At 41.1% G+C, this 18,791-nt stretch overlaps 1 protein-coding gene across 6 annotated transcripts in view; it reads left to right on the plus strand.

Moving 5' to 3' along the window:
• Positions 1-405: 405 nt before the first annotated feature.
• LOC129818290 (histone-lysine N-methyltransferase NSD2-like) overlaps positions 406-18,791 on the plus strand; it is a 31,816-nt gene continuing 13,430 nt past the window's right edge. The window contains exons 1-13 of one of the 6 annotated variants that reach the window (XM_055874057.1): positions 406-494; positions 2,785-3,587; positions 5,973-6,114; positions 6,354-6,526; positions 6,659-8,588; positions 8,823-8,935; positions 9,028-9,283; positions 9,429-9,526; positions 11,065-11,110; positions 11,340-11,554; positions 11,798-11,935; positions 15,110-15,233; positions 15,492-15,692. In XM_055874057.1, coding sequence (XP_055730032.1) covers positions 2,802-3,587; positions 5,973-6,114; positions 6,354-6,526; positions 6,659-8,588; positions 8,823-8,935; positions 9,028-9,283; positions 9,429-9,526; positions 11,065-11,110; positions 11,340-11,554; positions 11,798-11,935; positions 15,110-15,233; positions 15,492-15,692 — 4,222 coding nt within the window. In that variant the 5' untranslated portion in view covers positions 406-494; positions 2,785-2,801. Of the gene's footprint in view, positions 495-1,297; positions 2,043-2,784; positions 3,588-5,972; positions 6,115-6,353; positions 6,527-6,658; positions 8,589-8,822; positions 8,936-9,027; positions 9,284-9,428; positions 9,527-11,064; positions 11,111-11,339; positions 11,555-11,797; positions 11,936-15,109; positions 15,234-15,491; positions 15,693-18,791 lie in introns of those variants that run through there. The other 5 variants (XM_055874051.1, XM_055874035.1, XM_055874042.1 and 2 more) reach the window with 5 other exon arrangements.

Genomic DNA, 18,791 nt, shown 5'->3' on the forward strand with positions numbered 1-18,791 from the left:
TAAAGCATGAGTATGAAGACTGACATATGACTGAATTACATTATAGTCTGTCATAGACTCATAAAGGACAGTTCATTAACATAAGTGACAACTTCGAGCTGTGAGTAAGTAGGCTAATGGGCAGTGACAGACTTTAGAATAGGCCTGTCAATCACTCTCCCACAAAAAGGCATGATGGACTCGTTTACAGATAAGATACTTGTAAGAGTCCACATTGTACAGGTGAAGAGTGAAAACAGCTTGGGTAGAGGTGGAGGAGCACAGGTGTATAAATCAGTTATGGCAGCATGTGGTGTAAAATAAGATAAGAATAGAGTGGTACATAAAAAGGCTTACTTAAACCTGACTAACTTCATCAGAAACTCATGTGCTCCTGTCTCAAACCACCATTGTCTTCTGCTATGACTGACTTTGCCGACATTACGAAGTGCACAGACACAGAGACAGAGACAGCACCGCACAGAGGAACACACGGCTCACAACGAGATGATGATGTAAGAGTTTACTTTAAGTCGATTTCTTGACGGATATGTAAATAGATAGGCTTTACATCATGTTATATATTTTTCTCTCGTTACAGTGCAGTCTAAAAAGGAAAGAAAGACGCGTTTAGTAGGGCTTGTAGACGCATGAACGTGTTTGATCTGTCGGGGCGCTATTTTGACTGTGTGTGTGCCCATCGCCGTACACGGCAGGCCCTCTCTCCCACCAGGCTCATGCGAGCGAGGCTGAGCAGACAGCGCAGTTCTTCCGTAGGCTTTAGATTTTCCCCTCGATCAAAAAAAACGCATATTAATTTTATGGAGAGTGTGAAGACATAGCTTGCCTTCTCGAAATACAGAACTGTTATTTGATTAACATCTTTGCATATTTAATGGTTGTGCATTTATCTAGGACGACTCCACTCCACCCCCTATCCACGGTCTCTACCAATATAATTTCCTTTGCAACAATCCACACAAATAAGACAATACGTGATTCAAACTCTCTTTTGACGTTCAGGGCATGATGGAGTCTATGGAAATGCCTGCGAATTATGCCACACTGTCCCCCTACTACACTCACCAGTTACATTTTCCCGTCGTGAACCTTTCTTCTGTAACCTGACATATGATATACACTAAATATTATTGTGAAAGTGGTTTATTCAAAGGTGTTTAATGAATGAATGCAGCTTTGCATTGAGGCTTCGGAATGTTTTGGATGGATTGGAAATGTGTGCGTAATTGCGGTTCAATCTTTTTCGCTTTGATGTGAACTTCATATCGAGCATATTAACACTTTGTGGCCTGTTTTTTGTGAACCGACTCCATTTTGAAGGACCGGGTGAGCAGAGAAAAGGTTTTGCAACTCGTCCAAAGACAAGGAAGCCATCTGTTTTCTGGGTAGCCTATATTAGAATGAAAACATGAAAACAGTCATGAAAACATTCTAATCGCATAATTTAAAAGCGCATGGAATGTCCATATGGGGCATGATATGATGCCATTGTTGGTACAGATTGAGCAAATGACAGACATGTCATAGTGATTAACGTGAATGACAGTAATTGAAAATGTATGTAATAATTAACAACCAGTAGAGCGGAATATGCCCTTATTTTTTAAACCCTACATATTTTTGGATTTTTGGTGGAACTCAAAGCCTCAGCAATACTCCAAACTGGGGGTTGGGAGGCAGTGCCGATTGGTCCGCTCTCACACAGACACGGGCAGGCAGGGGCTGCAAGGGGCAGGTCGACAGCTAGGAATTAGTCATAATTTAATAATGCATTGAATATGAGGTAACAAGGAATTAGAAACTTATAGCATATGTCGCTGTAAATGGGTGGTTCTCTCAGTAAGTGAAATGCATGCATATATTTATCGTTTGAAGGTGGTGTAAGAGCTATCGCAAGTAGACTATATGTCCACAGGATCCTGGCCTAGTATTGCTGCTGCTGGGATTCTCCTCATCCGCTTTCACAAAATTCGAAAATAGCATATTTAATGATAGAAATGAAAGGGTTGACAGTTGTTTTTGCGGTGACCGACATTTAAATGGTAAGATTCTTGCGGCATATCATTGTCATACGCGTTTTTATTTGTTTAAACATTCCGTCATTGTGTACAGTATACATCTGTCGGTGGAAGTCTGTACGTATGTGTGGCAGTGTGAACTTGTGTGTCGATACTGTATGTTCGCGTGCCAGCTATGCACTGAACCTATATCTCTGTGGTGCCTCGTGAGCCATGGCACACAGAGTTGATGCACAGGCGCTGTCAAGAGCTGTCCACTTTATTCTTGGTTTCGCGATTTCTTCATCAGCCTTTTGAAATCAACTTAACCCTTCATTGTCGCTGGGCAGGACAGCGTGTCATTACAGGTACTCTGGTCTAATTTTAACATGACCAGCGGCCTGCCAAACGCGCAATAGGTTGCCACAATTCACGTTCTTGGCGGTGTAGCGAGGAGTGGAATGATGATGACACTGTTGCTTAATACTTTATTTTCTATTTTTTTTAGGTGGAGCAAGATAACCATCTCACACTTTTATATATAACGAAACTCAGTAATTTAAAACTTTCCTAATTTTACAACACTATTGTTTTTTTAAATAACTTTTTTAATAACTTTTCAATAATATACCATTACCATCCCCATTTTTGCCACTTTCTATAATAGCTAACAACGAACAGTAAAACAAATTGTATGTGATCAATAATTGCAAATCCATGCAATTAAAGTTGTTATCACTTATTTTTTTAAATATTTTTTTTGCCTATTTCTGTTATTTATGTTTAGGATGGAGCCTTGCCAGGATGAGTCGGCCCTATGAACTGCCTATCAGCAATGCTCAGGCCTGTCACACTGACCCAACATTGACCTCTGCCCCCAATGACCCCTTCTCTCCCTCCTCAAAGCACAATAACCCCAATTCTAGACTAGACCCTCCACGTGCCATGCAGATGTCCACCGCCCCTGCCCTCAAACCTCCATCCACCTATGGGTTCATGCCCAAGGACCTATCCTCTTCCTACAGTCCTCTGAGAAGGCTACAGCACCTGACCACCATGGTCAGCCACCCGGACCTGGTACAGCTTGGAGAGGGGGAGAGGGAGGTCTCGCACACCCGGAATGCTGTTGGGAAAACTGACTTTGGGAATTCCTTGGCCCTCACAGCTCCCCAGCCAGGCAGGAGAGACACAGACACCAGTAAGACTAATCCTAGTGTGGAGAAGAAGAGTGACTGTTGCATCTCTGACCCACCTAGTCCAGACTTTTCACTGGATAGCAATAGCCCTTTTGCAAATGGCTGCCTGCACTTTGAGTCCACTTTGTTTGATGATGATGATGAAGAAGAGGATGATGAGGATACAGCTTTACCTCTGACAGACAGACAGAGAAAAGTTGGAAAGTCACCTGAACCACTTCCTGAATTTTTAAACTTGAAGGTAAAGCAATTACTGAAGCCAGGGCTATCTGTGGGTAAAGGCTTGCAGTCCCCTAGTGTCCCCCCATTAACGGCACATGAAGGTTCAGACGAGGACTGGGGGAGTAACTGTGAGCCGCTCTCTCTTGGGAATAGCCCCTCCGGGCCTTCAATGGCAAGTCCTACTACTGTTATGAACCTTTTACATAACATGGCTATTGACAGCAACATCATGCAGTACCCAACAGCCCTCATATTTAATCCTGTAACATGTCACAGTTCTGGCCTGGGTACTTCCTTTTCAGTCCAGATCACCTGTTTTACTGTGCAACATAAATTGTCAAGCTTATTGGTTTTGATTATATGTGAAATGTCAATGAAAAGTAGTGAGAGGCCTAAATCCTAACTAATTAGCAAGAAAGGTCAAGGAAGGTCACTTCCTCTATAATAGATAAGATCCTCTTAGCTGGAGATGATCCATGTAATTCCAGCATATCATATGTTGAATTACAATCAATAGTTGTACCGTTTGAAATTAATAAAACACCTGTACAGAGAAAAGTCATTAGTCAGGCCATATCCAGAGCGTTGTTTAGTGGCTGGGATGTTATGCATGATCCGTTGATACAAGTTTAGTAAGGTTGACTGACATCTAGGCCAGAGAGTGTGCACAGAGCTGATATATTAATTTTAGTGTTTAAAAGATAGTTGGTAATATAATGTGGATTTGCACTATCTTGCATCTGGTGAAAATTAGGATAGAGTTACAGGGATTTAACTTTACCTAACCTAATTCACCAGGACCTTGGTCCTGGCAACTCAGCAACCGTATAGTCTTGGAAAATATTGGAATGCTTGTATATGTTTACATTTGCGTATTTAAATTGGCATGTAAATTCTGATATAATACTTTTTTTTAGTTCCATTACCAGTCAAAAGTTTAGACACGCCTACTCATTCAAGGGTTTTTCTGTATTTTTTACTATTTTCTACATTGTAGAATAATAGTGAAGACATCAAAAATATGAAATAACACAAATGGAATAATGTAGTAACAAAAAAAGTGTTAAACAAATCAAAATATACTTTATATTTTAGATTCCTCAAAGTAGCCATCTTTTGCCTTGATGACAGCCTTGCATGCTCTTGGCGTTTTCTCAACCAGCTTCATGAGGTAGTCACCTGGAATACTTTTCCAACAGTCTTGAAGGAGTTCCCACATATGCTGAGCACTTGCTTTTCCTTCACTCTGTAGTCCAACTCATCCCAAACCATCTCAATTGGGTTGAAGTCGGGTGATTGTGGAGGCCAGGTCATCTGATGCAGCACTCCATCAATCTCCTTCTTGGTCAAATAGCCCTTACACAGCCTGGAGGTCTGTTGGGTCATTGTCCTGTTGAAAAACAAATGATAGTCCCACTAAGCTCAAACCAGATGGGATGGCATATCGCTGCAGAATGCTGTGGTAGCCATGCTGGTTAAGTGTGCCTTGAATTCTAAATATATCACTGACAGTTTCACCAGAAATGCACCCCCACACCATGCTTCACGGTTGGAACCACACATGCAGAGATCATCCGTTCACCTACTCTGCATCTCACAAAGACAGAGCGGTTGGAAACAAAAATCTGAAATTTAGACGTTGGACAGATATCCAACGGTCTAATGTCCATTGCTCGTGTTTCTTGGCCCAAGCAAGTCTCTTCTTCTAATTGGTGTCCTTTAGTAGTGGTTTCTTTGCAGCAATTCAACCACGAAGGCCTGATTCACGTAGTCTCCTCTGAACAGTTGATGTTGAGATGTGTCTGTTACTTGAACTCTGTGAAGCATTTATTTGGGCTGCTATTTCTGAGGCTGGTAACTATAATTAACTTATCCTCTGCAGCAGAGGTAACTCTGGGTCTTCCTTTCCTGTGGCGATCCTCATGAGAGCCAGTTTCATCATAGCGCTTGATGGTTTTTGCGACTGCACTTGAAGAAACTTTAAAAGTTCTTGAAATGTTCCGTATTGACTGACCTTCATGTCTTAAAGTAATGTTGGACTGTTGTTTCTCTTTGCTTATTTGAGCTGTTCTTGCCATAATATGGACTTGGTCTTTTACCAAATATGGCTATCTTCTGTATACCCCCTACCTTGTCACATCACAACTGATTGGCTCTAAAGCATTAAGATGGAAAGAAATTGCACAAATTAACTTTTAACAAGGCACACCTGTTAATTGAAATGCATTCCAGGTGACTATCTCATGAAGCTGGTTGAGAGAATGCCAAGAGTGTGCAAAGCTGTCATCAAGTCAAAGGGCGGCTACTTTGAAGAATCTTAAATATAAAATACATTTTCATGTGTTTAACACTTTTTTGGTTGCTACACGATTCCATATGTGTTATTTCATAGTTTTGATGTCTTCACTATTCTAGAAAATAGTAAAATAAAGAAAACTCCTTGAATGAGTAGGTGTGTCCAAACATTTGACTGGTACTGCATATAACATGAATTTAAACCTATTTAAACATGTCTTGAAGTAATTTAAATATTGATTTATTTGGTGTCTATCAACAGATGGACAGCCCAAAGAAGAAGTCCCTTCCACCTGTAAAGTTTTTAGAGGGAGAAGTTATATGGGCAAAGTTCAACCGAAGACCGTGGTGGCCTTGTGAGATGACAGTTGACCCGGTACAGGGAACCTACCACAAAATGAAAGGTAGGCTCTGGTCCTGGGTATTATTTTAACAACTCATTGTTTTGTTTGAACTAATCTTGTAGAACAGATTTGTACTAGCTTGGAAGTGTTATATTTCACAATCCACTTTACATTGAAATGGACACATCTCTCTTGCAAAATGTTTTTTATACCTGTGATAAAGGTTAAATGAATATGAAACCTACGAACACTAATACCAAGTGGCCCGGATCCTTTGCTCCTGTGTGGTGATGTTTCAGAGCCCAGTGATAGGCCTTGTCGGCAGTACCACATCAGGACCTTTGGAGAGCCGGTGGAACTGGCCTGGGTCGCAGGAAAAGCTACACATACTTTTCATGGAGGCTTTGAGTTTGAGCAGCTCCCCTTGATACGCAGGAGAGGAAGGCAAAGAGAAAAAGACTACAAATACACTGTAATTATTAATGTGAATCAAACATGTGGCACAGCTTTTTTGTATGTTGGACAATAATCAATCATGTTTTACCTGAATGTATCTAAAATACAAATCTTTGGGATTACAAAAACACTTGATTTTCCTCCATAGATACCCAAGCGTTTTAAAGCATCGTGGAAAAACAGTGTGACAGAGGCAGAAGCTGTCCTCCCAGAGCGGCCCAAAATGGTGGCCTCTATACCTGACTCTATAGATACAACCCTCCATGATGGGTCCACATCAGAGAATGAGGACCTTCCAATTCCCCCTTCCTCCATTCCATCTGCCTCTCTATCCCCTGCACCAAGTCTCATAACAAACGGAACTGTGTCGCCACAAAGTAAACCTTCCCCAATGAAAGGAAGCATTTTCAAGAAGCCTCAGAGGAAGAAGAATCCAACTAAAGCATCAAAAGCTAAAAATGAGTTCTTCAACACCGAAACATTTGGAAGCACTGACAAGCCAGAAGAATGTCCGTATTTGGACCTTGACTCTATCCCCAATATTTTGTGTCCTAAAGCACTTGAGCGTCATTCCAAGCCCTCTCAGACTCATTCCTCAGTTCCAGTAGTAGAAAAAGTGAAGAAGCAGCCAGAAGTCCAAACTGGCCTGTGGTTCAGCAAACCAGGAAAAGACAGGCGACTCATCACTGCCACCTCCATATCTAAACACAGTTCCTTTAGCAAGGGCCCCTGCAAGAAAAATACTCAAATTGCAGCTGCTGTCAACAGAAAGACACAAGTGTCCAGTGTGGCAATCAAGGAATGCTCTAGTCATCAGTTGAAGACTCCAGTGTCCAGTGTAATAGTCAAAGAACGCCCTGCTGATCAGTCGAAGACTCCAGTGTCCAATGCAACAGTCAAAGAAATGACTGCTGATCAGTTTAAGACTCCAGTCTTAAGTTTACCCAAGCTCTCGGATCAGTCGAAGGACCTGGGAAAGCAGCCTGCGCATCTGCCCGCTAGCAACCGCCTCATGACCAGAGCCCTTAAAGCTATGGAGGAAGCTGAGCGGAAGGTCTCATCTTCCACAAACACGCCCTCTGATAAACCAGAGACCAAAACAAACTGTTATACAGAGGACAAACCTTCAAAGGTTGACAACGATAATCAGATCATAGCTTTGCCAAATTGCTCTTCATCAAAGTTCACTAGGTCGAAGGACTTTGTGGCAGAGGTTAAGACAGAAAATGAGAGCTTCTTTGTATGCCAGATGCCTGCAGACTTCATACCTCTAACTTCTGTGAAGGAAAAGAAAGAGAACTGTGTGTCTCACATCTCCTCCTGTTCCTCTCCCTCGCCATGCTTCTCTCCCATGGATGTCTTCAAAGACATCAAAGAGTTATCCTTCAAGTCCCTGGAATCAAGTGATGGTGATGGAAAACATGTGTCTTTTAAACCAGACACTAACTACAAGTTCAGTACTTTCCTCATGCTGCTGAAGGACGAGCACGATACCAGGGAGAAACATGGTACACCCTTGGAGCTGGAAATTGGACCACCCAGTGTCCATGTAAAAGAGGAGCCTTCAGTGGTTCCACCCATACTGGGAGAAGAGTCACTCAGTCAAGGCCCTATTCTCAGTAAAAGTCAACAGTGCAAGGGAAAAACAAAGGCCAAACCCAAGCTCAAGTCTTCTCTGAAAGTAGAAATCCCACAACTTGAAGGCAGCATAAACCAGGACTTGAAAAGGTCAGCCAAAAAGAGAGGCTTGTCTGGGACTAAAAATAAGCCTAATGGAAAAGAGCCTTGTGGTAAGAGGTCTTCTGGACCTGGCTACCTTGGGATAGAGGACTCACACCATCTTTCGATCAATGCCTGGCAGAAGTTTGACCAGGATTCAGGGACATTAGGGGGGTTGGGGGAGGGCTGCAGTGGGCTAATGAATGAGAGACTACAGAACATGGTGCCTTTGGAGCAGGGTGGTGCAGACCCATCGGTGTCCTTTCAGACAAAGACAAGGTTGGACCAGCAGATTATCCCTGCCATCAATTCTGCAAACACTACACAAAGTACTGGGGAAGGCCAGGAGGCTTCCACAGGTAAGAAATCGTTTTTTCTTCTTCTTGGTTTGACAGAAGGGTATCCCAAAGGAGATTATGACTGATCAATGCATTGACTTTGCTCCGGGAATTATACCATAATGAAAATATCAAAAGCTATGAAGTGATAGCGTCCAATTCAGGGCCATGATGCCAAATTCTGTAGATCATAAAATGTTATGGTTTTTACATGTGTGGCATATTCATACTTTTTGCGCACTTGTCCTTCATCAGCACATAAACGAATTAGAAAACCAAGCAAAAGACTCATAGAATGGACAGAAGAGTATGATCAGATATTCTCCACAAGGAAGAAACAGAAAAAGGCCCTCCAGTCTTTGAGAAAGGTAGCTCACTTAAACATACAGTATTACATCTCTTGGATTTTCAGGGTTTTGTATCATGACACCAGTTCTATACCCTCTTCATGTTTTTCCAGGTGGCACAATCCAACAGCAACAAACCAGATCCCCTACCATCAGAGAAAACCACACATGACCACGCCCCTCTGAACCCACTTCCTGAAATACAATCCCTGCCCCCAGAGGAACCATCCAAGACCCCAAATGGACAAGCCCCTCCCCGAATAGAGAACACTCCCCCTCCGGATGCGCCTATCCTGTCCATAGATATTCTAACCCTGCCTCCTGAAGCAGACCCTTCGCTGTTGTGTGACAGTCTTACAAAGAATGTTGGTGAGAAACCATTTACATATCAAATGTATACTTTGGTTTAATTGCAAAAAATTACATTACTCCTCTATAGTAGTGGTCTTAGATCCTAAACACCTCATTATCCCAGATTTGTGTAAAGGTCCATAATAACACTGTCCTGTGGCAGGTGACGTTCCTTACTTGGAAACCATCCGTAAGAGACAGAGAAAACCCACTCTGAAGATTCTGGAATACTCAGAGGCTGCCACAATCCCAAAGAAAAAGGTATGGAGGGGTTAGGGAATGGTTGTGCTTTGTTCATTAAAACTTCTTATGGCTTGGGGGCAGTATTTCGACATCTGGATGAGAAGCGTGCCCAAAGAAAACTGCCTGTTACTCAGACCCAGAAGCTAGGATATGCATATAATTGGTAGATGTGGATAGAAAACACTCTAAAGTTTCCAAAACTGTTAAGATAATGTCTGTGAGTATAACATAACTGATATGGTAGGTGAAAACCTGAGGAAAATCCATCCAGGAAATGGGATTTTTTTTATGTGGGTAGTTTTCAATTGAATGCCTATAGAGCATCTAATGTGTTAGGACCCAGATTGCAGTTCCTATGGCTTCCACTAGATGTCAACCGTCTTTAGACATTGTTTCAGGCTTGTTTTCTGAAAAAATGAAGAAGAATGAGACCTTTCTATCAGTGGACTGTAGAATCATGCAGTTCTGGTTTGCGCGCGTGACCGAGTGCACGCCCTTCGTTGTTTTTCCTTTCTATTGAATACGCTTTTGTCCGGTTGAAATATTATCGATTATTTAGACAATTGACAACCTGAGGATTAATTATAAACATCGTTTGACATGTTTCGACGAACTTTACCGGTAGTATTAGGATGTATTCGTCTGCATGTTTTGACCGCCTTTGAGCCAGTGGATTACTGAACGAAACGCGCCAACAAAACTGAGTTTTTGAGAAATAAAGAGGGACTTTATCGAACAAAACAAACATTTATTGTTTAGCTGGGACTGTTGTGACTGAAACCATATGAAGAACTTCAAAGGTAAGTGATTAATTTTAGCGCTATTTCTGACTTTTGTAATTCCTTTACTTGGCTGTAAAATGTTTGTATGCTTTTGTAAGCGGGGCGCTGTCCTCAGATAATCGCATGGTATGCTTTCGCGGTAAAGCCTTTTTGAAATCTGACAAAGTGGCTGGATTTACAAGAAGTTAATCTTTAAGCCGATGTATAACACTTGTATTTTTTATAAATGTTTATTATGAATATTTTTGTATTTTGAATTTGGCGCTCTGCAATTTCACTGGATGTTGTCGAGGTGGGTCGCTAGCGGAACGCCTGCGCCAGAAAGGTTAAAGGGACAATGTGCAGTTCAATCAATAACAAAGCATACACCCCACCACCTTTTGGGGTAAAGAGCTTAGGAATGGAGCTGGAGAAATGTAACCACCAAATTCATAGATGGGGCAATGGATGCAATGACTGATCATCTATGAGATCAAAATTATAGTTTTAACCATGTTTTTAAGCTATACAGTGTTTGTTTACAATGGCATTGTTTACAAACAGTGGAGGAAAAATATATATATTTTGGGTCTGATGGGGTTAGGCAGTTAAATTAAGCTCATATGTTACATTCTTCAAGAAACAATTGCAATATATAATTAATTTTAAAGTAAAAAAAAAAATGTAACAATTACAGATTGCCCCTTTAAGGATTTTTGTATCTTATGGGTCCATTGATTTTCACAGTAGTCAAGGCCTTACAGCAGGGGTTGACTGATTAATTGTGTATTACAGGTCAAGTCCCTGAAGTCCAGCTCATCAAGCCATGCTGTTCATTCAGGTCAGTCTACACAGGAAGGACCTCCCTCAAACTGTCCGCATTACACAGTTCTTAAGCGTCTTTCCCACTGTTGTGTAAGATGAGTACGGGAAAAGCATTAAGAAATGTAAGGCTATACACTGTTTATCACAATGCTTTGTGATACTGCTTTCATTTAACTCAGGATTGTCAATTCAGAGGGTTGATTGGTCTTGGGGTCAAAGTTGACTTGACTGTTTTTTTCCCCCAGGCTCTGGACAACACTCCTTTAAATCAAAGATCAAGCAACCAATGACATCCACCACTGCATCCTCCACAATGTTGCCCTGCACCCCTGCATCCTGCCCCCAGACCCAGAGTTGCATTGAGAGGGGGTCAGACATCGACCTCACCACGCACCCCACTAAGGACACTAATCTCCATGACGATGGGAGGGACACCATAGACCCAGAGGTCAGACAAGAGGTTAAATCTGCAGCTTAATTTGATGGTCCATATGTTTTACCTGATAATAACATAGAAATTACATGGTAAAATTGTAATTACACAATAATGATCCAAAAAAGAAAAAAATAATACTAAAACATGAATCAATACGTACCTGAATTTTTGTTTTTCTGCATCGAATAGTGTTACGGCATGATTACTTGCAATGTGGCTTTCGGTGCTTGAACTGTCCTGCTGATTTTCGTCTTCTTTGCTCCTCAGGGTTTTACATCCAGTTTCGATGACAGCTTTTCATCCATGAGGGAGGAGTCTTCACAGTGCGATGACACACTCTTCCCCAATAAGAAGATCATAGTGGACAGAGGGAGCGCGGCCTCATTGAAGGAGAATGTGTGTCAGGTGAGTAGGTCTAACATCACCAATATAAGAGTGGTAAGGGGTCTAAGGCACTGCATCGCAGTGCTAGCTGTGCCACTAGAGATCCTGGTTTGAGTCCAAGCTCTGTCGCAGCCGGCCGTGACCGGGAGACCATGGGGTGGCACACAATTGGCCTAGCGTTGTCCGGGTTAAGGGAGGGCTTTGCCGGCAGGGATATTCCTGTCCCATCGTGCACTAGCGACTCCTGTGGCGGGCCGGGCGCAATGCACACTGACACGTTAGTCAGGTGTATAGTGTTTCCTCCGACACATTGGTTCAGCTGGCTTCCGGGTTAAGCGGGCGTTGTGTCAAGAAGCAGTGCGGCTTGGCTGGGTTGTGTTTTGGAGGACGTATGGCTCGTGACCTTTGTCTTTCCCGAGTCCGTACGGGAGTTGCAGCGATGGGACAGAACTATAACTACCAATTGGATTCCACGAAATTGGGAAAATAATCTATAAAAAGAGTGGTTACCTTATGTTTTTGAACCCTTTGACATGTACCAACAAACGGGTGTGATCATTCTACAGTGGTCCCTGCAGCATACGTTCAAACCGGTGTGATTAGAACGCTTATTTAGAACGTCCAGTTTCGATTGACGCAACAGTTAGCGTTTGAGCTGGCCACAATGTTTTTTCACAGAAACATTTTGCACAAACACAGTCCTTACAAAGTCATAACAGAATCATCCAGACTGAAAATGTAGGCTACATTAGTCCTAGCGCTAACTCTCGGCTGACAGAAACCACAATATGAATTAGCTAATAGCAATTACTATTTAGAATTCATCACATCATGGGGTGAGCTCACCATTGATCGAAATAATTGAGTATAACACTTTATAAAAATCTTAAGTAATCCGACGATATGTAGTTTGTGCGCGCCACCATGTTTGTTTTTTCCCTCCAACCAAAGATATGAAGAGGAGACAAGATGAGTTTGGTCTGTTTGCAGTATGCATGTTGAAGTGGTGTGTCGTCTACGATCAATCACTTCCTTTCAATTACGGAAGTTTACTCGAAAGATAAGTGAACCATTCCTTCATCTCATTATAACATCTTTGGTCTAACAGATGTTTACGTGACACCCAGAATGCATTGTATAATGTCAACAAACATGGTGCCACACATAGCTAGCAAATAGCTCAGCATTAGCTCATCATAATTAGTACAACCTTAAAAGAGTATTTTACACAAATCGCAGGTGTCTATTACAATCTATGCAATAATCGGAATGCATTATTTGTCACAAGTACATGACAATGTGAATAAAACTCTAAATACATTATGCTCCACATATACTGTACATACAGTACCAGTCAAAAATGTGGACACACCTACTCATTCAGGGGTTTTTCTTTATTTTTTACTATTTTCTACATTGTAGAAACTATGAAATAACACATGGAATCATGTAGTAACCAAAAAAGTGTTAAACAAATCAAAATATATTTAATGTTTTAGATTCTTCGAAGTTGCCACCCTTTGCCTTGATGACAGCTTTGCACACTCTTGGCATTCTCTCAACCAGCTTCATGAGGTCACCTCGAATGCATTTGAATTAACATGTGTGCCTTGTTAAAAGTTAATTTGTGGAATTTATTTCCTTCTTAATGCATTTGAGCCAATCAGTTGTGTTGTGACAAGGTAGGGTTGGTATACAGAAGATAGCCCTATTTGGTAAAAGACCAAGTCCATATTATGGCAAGAACAGCTCAAATAAGCAAAGAGAAACTCCAATCCATCATTACTTTAAGACATGCAGCTCAGTCAATACGGAAAATTTCAAGAACTTCGAAAGTTTCTTCAAGTGCAGTCGCAGAAACCATCAAGCACTATGATGAAACTGTCTCTCATGAGGACCACCACAGGAAAGGAAGACCCAGAGTTACCTCTGCTGCAGAGGATAAATTCAGTTACCAGCCTTAGAAATTGCAGCCCAAATAAATGCTTCACAGAGTTCAAGTAACAGACACATCTCAACATCAACTGTTCATATGAGACTGTGTGAATCAGGTCTCCCTGGTCGAATTGCTGCAAAGAAACCACCACTAATAAGAAGAAGAGACTTGTATGGGCCAAGAAACACGAGCAATGGACATTAGACGGGTGGAAATCTGTCCTTTGGTCTGATGACCTGCATCAGATGACCTGGCCTCCACAATCACCCGACCTCAACCAAATTGAGATGGTTTGGAATGAGTTGGAGCGCAGAGTGAAGGAAAAGCAGCCAACAAGTGTTCAGCATATGTGGGAACTCCTTCAAGACTGTTGGAAAAGCATTCCAGGTGAAACTGGTTCCGAGAATGCCAAGAGTGTGCAAAGTTGTCATCAAGGCAAAGGGTGGCAACTTAGAAGAATCTCAAATATAACATAGATTTTGATTTGTTTATTACTTATTTGGTTACTACATGATTCCATACGTGCTATTGTATAGTTTTGATGTCTTCACTATTATTCTACAATGTCAAAAAAATAAATGTAATTAAGAAAAACCCTTGAATGAGTAGGTGTGTCCAAACTTTTGACTGGTACTGTACTGTGAAACGACAACACGTTATACAGAAAATAAGGCACTTACTTTGATAGGAACACACACATGTCCAAAGTTATAATTTTTGGGGAAAACAAGAATAGTGGCATTGCGAGCGCCAGACAAAAAATGTGTCCGAGGGAAAAAGTTTGTGCAAGACTGGGCAAATGTCTGCGTACTTGATCTGCGTAAACACTGGGGAAGTACTTGGGCTCTCCTTGAAGAAATTTGTCCGGCTCAGTAAAGCCTCAAACATAAATTGTCTGCAACAGTGAAACGGGCTACTTCTATGTGAATTAATGAGGAGGAACACACTTCAATTCAAACTGTTGAAAGAGAATAAAACTTGATAGAAAATCATTTGAAATTGACAAGTTGAAACATAACCTACAGATAATTATCAGGCAGTGAGTGAAAACTATCGCGTTGCGAAACAATCACATTTTGAAATGTTCATAAAACAACTCACGCTGGGGTGACCGTTAGAGATATTTGGAACTCACACGTGAAAAGGTTAAAGTGCTATAAGTGATTGTGGAGTCTATTTGCTCTTTGCCCATTAGAAAGTTTCAGATAGCTGTGTACATTGTTCTAATGTTGTGTAAACCTTTATGGACTGTACGGTAGGTATGTGAGAAGACTGGGGAGCTTCTACTGTGTGAGGGCCAGTGTTGTGGGGCCTTCCACCTCCAGTGTAGCGGCCTCACAGAGCCTCCTAAAGGGAAGTTCGTCTGCCAGGAGTGCAAGTCTGGTGGGTCAAGCATATATTCTGTAAAAACACAACCACTGTATCCTCATTAACATGTTTTTTATGCCTCATTCCTACTCAGACAAAATTGTGGAAAGACTATTATTAGTTGCATATAGAGTTATCAGTGTGCTATCTGATCGTTTCACATATAATTTTGCTGATTCTCTCCCCTCAGTCATCCTCTCATCCTAACATCCATCATTCTCTCTGGCTTGTAAAAGCAAATCAGTTTATTAAACTTGATGTGTTTGTTGCTAGGTGTCCATACCTGTTTTGTGTGTAAGAAGCCCGGGGAAAACGTGAGGCGCTGTATGATCCCAGTGTGTGGGAAGTTCTACCATGGAGAGTGTATCGCCAATCACGCTCCCGTTGCCCCCCTGCACGGGGGCTTCCGCTGCTCCCTCCACGTCTGTCTGTCCTGCTTCATCACTAACCCTGTCAACCCCTCCGTCCCCAAAGGTGTGTGCTGCTCTGCTCCACCCAGCACAGTTCAGTTTAATTAGATTTTATGCAAATCTTCTCAATTGAAATCACCTTACACTGGTAACTCTACAGGAGAAAGGGATTAGGTTAGAGTCGGAAAACTGAATATTTTTGCTAAAATATTTTGCTCTTTTTGCTCATCATTTAGCACAAGAAATTCAGTTAGTTCATTTCAACACCATGATAAAAAGACCCACTATTTGAAATGAGCTGTGGGAAGTAAATATACAGTACCAGTCAAAAGTTTGGACACAACTACTCATTCATGGGTTTTTATTTATTATTTCTATTTTCTACATTGTAGAATAAAGTGAAGATATCAAAACTAAGAAATAACACATATGGAGTCATGTAAGAACCAAAAAAGTGTTAAACAAATCCAAATATATTTTATATCTGAGATTCTTCAAATTAGCAACCCTTTGCCTTGATGACAGCTTTGCAGACTCTTGGCATTCTCTCAACCAGCTTCACGAGGAATGCTTTTCCAACAGTTCCCACATATGATGAGCACTTGTTGGCTGCTTTTCCTTCACTCTATGGTCCAACTCATCCCAAACCATCTCAATTGGGTTGAGGTCGGGTGATTGTGGATTCCAGGTCATCTGATGCAGCACTCCATCACTCTCTTTGGTCAAATAGAAAGACACGGCGGATGGAACAAAAATCGCAAATTTGGACTCATCAGACCAAAGGACAGATTTCCACCGGTCTAATGTCCATTGCTCGTGTTTCTTGGCCCAAGCAAGTCTCTTCTTATTATTGGTGTCCTTTAGTAGTGGTTTCTTTGCAGCAATTTGACCATGAAGGCCTGATTCACGCATTCTCCTCTGAATAGTTGATGTTGAGATGTGTCTGTTAGTTGAACTCTGTGAAGCATTTATTTGGGCTGCAATCTGAGGCCGGTAACTCTAATGAATTTATCCTCTGCAGCAGAGGTAACTCTGGGTCTTCCTTTCCTGTGGCAGTCCTCATGAGAGCCAGTTTCATCATAGCGCTTGATGGGTTTTGCGACTGCACTTGAAGAAACTTTCAAAGTTCTTGATATTTTCCGTATTGACTGACCTGCATGTCTTAACCTCTCTTGGGTAGGGGTTAGTATTGTAAGTGTCACTCCAGGTGGACTCTACTGTTTTGGTGCGCGTGAACTGGAGCGTGCTTCACGTTGTTTTTATCCGGTATTGGAAACAGTATATTATATATATAAATTTTATCGATTATTTACGTTTTAGTACCTGAGGTTAGATTAGGAACATTGTTTGAAATGTTTGGACCAAGTTTACAGGTAACTTATTAGATACTTTGTAGGCATGTTGGGCGAGTTGAAACCGGTGTATTTCTGAATCAAATGCGCCAAATAAATGGACATTTTTGTGACATTAAGAAGGACATTATCGAACAAACGGACCATTTGTGATGTTTCTGGGACATTTTGGAGTGCCAACAGAAGAAAATCTTCAAAGATAAGGCATTAATTATATTGCTATTTCTGACTTTTGTGTCGCACCTGCCTGGTTGAAATATGATTTTCATGTGTTTGTATGCGGGGTGCTGTCCTCAGATAATTGCATGGTTTGCTTTCGCCGTAAAGCCTCTTTGAAATCTGACACAGCGACTGGATTAACAAGAAGTTACGCTTTATTTGGATGTATAACACATATATTTTCAAGAATGTTAAATAATTGAATTTGGTATTTTTTTATTTCGCGCTCTGCAATTTCACCGGATGTGGGCCAGGTGTGACGCTACCTGTCCATAAGAAGTTAAAGTAATGATGGACTGTCGTTTCTGTTTGCTTATTTGAGCTGTTCTTGCCATAATATGGACTTGGTCTTTTACCAAATAGGGCTATCTTCTGTATACCAATCCTACCTTGTCCCAACACAACTGATTGGCTCAAATGCATAAAGAAGGAAACAAATTCCACAAATTAACTTTTAACAAGGCACACCTGTTAATTGAAATGCATTCTAGGTAATTACCTCATGAAGCTGGTTGAGAGAATGCCAAGAGTGTGAAAATCTGTCGTCAAGGCAAAGGGTGGCAACTTTGAAGAATCTGAAATATTAAATAGATTTTGATTTGATTAACGTCTTATGGCTGAGATCCCGTTCACGGGATCGACTTGACAACAGCCAGTGAAAGTGCAGGGAGCCAAATTCAAACAACAGAAATCTCATAATTAAAATTCCTCAAACATACAAGTATTTTACACCATTTTAAAGATAAACTTGTTGTTAATCCCACCACAGTGTCCGATTTCAAAATGGCTTTACGACGAAAGCACACCATCTGATTATGTTAGGTCAGTACCTAGTCACAGAAAAACACAGCCATTTTTCCAGCCAAAGAGAGGAGTCACAAAAAGCAGAAATAGAGATAAAATGAATCACTAACCTTTGATGATCTTCATCAGATGACACTCATAGGACTTCATGTTACACAATACATGTACGTTTGTTCGATAAAGTTCATATTTATCTCCAAAAATCTTAGTTTACATTGGCGCGTTATGTTCAGTAATGTTTTGCCTCCAAAACATCCGGTAATTTTGCAGAGAGCCACATCAATTTACAGAAATACTCATAATAAACATTGATAAAAGATACAAGTGTTTTACATGGAACTTTAGATAAACTTCTCCTTATTGCAACCGCTGTGTCAGATTTCAAAAAAACTTTACGGAAAAAGCACACCATGCAATAATCTGAGTACGGCGCTCAGACACAAAAACAAGCCATACAGGTACCCGCCATGTTGTGAAGTCAACAGAAGTCAGAAATAACATTATAAATATTCACTTACCTTTGATGATCTTCATCAGAATGTACTCCCAGGAATCCCAGTTCCACAATAAATGTTTGTTTTGTTCGATAACGTCCATAATTTATGTCCAAATACCTCCTTTTTGTTCGCGCGTTTAGTTCCAAAATCCAAATTGATGACGCGCAGGCCAGACGAAAAGTCCAAAAATTCCATTACAGTTTGTAGAAACATGTCAAACGATGTATAGAATCAATTTTTAGGATGTTTTTAATATAAATCTTCAATAATGTTTCAACCGGAGAATTCCTT

Source organism: Salvelinus fontinalis, chromosome 2 (assembly GCF_029448725.1).
Source record: "Salvelinus fontinalis isolate EN_2023a chromosome 2, ASM2944872v1, whole genome shotgun sequence".
Lineage (NCBI taxonomy): Eukaryota > Metazoa > Chordata > Actinopteri > Salmoniformes > Salmonidae > Salvelinus > Salvelinus fontinalis.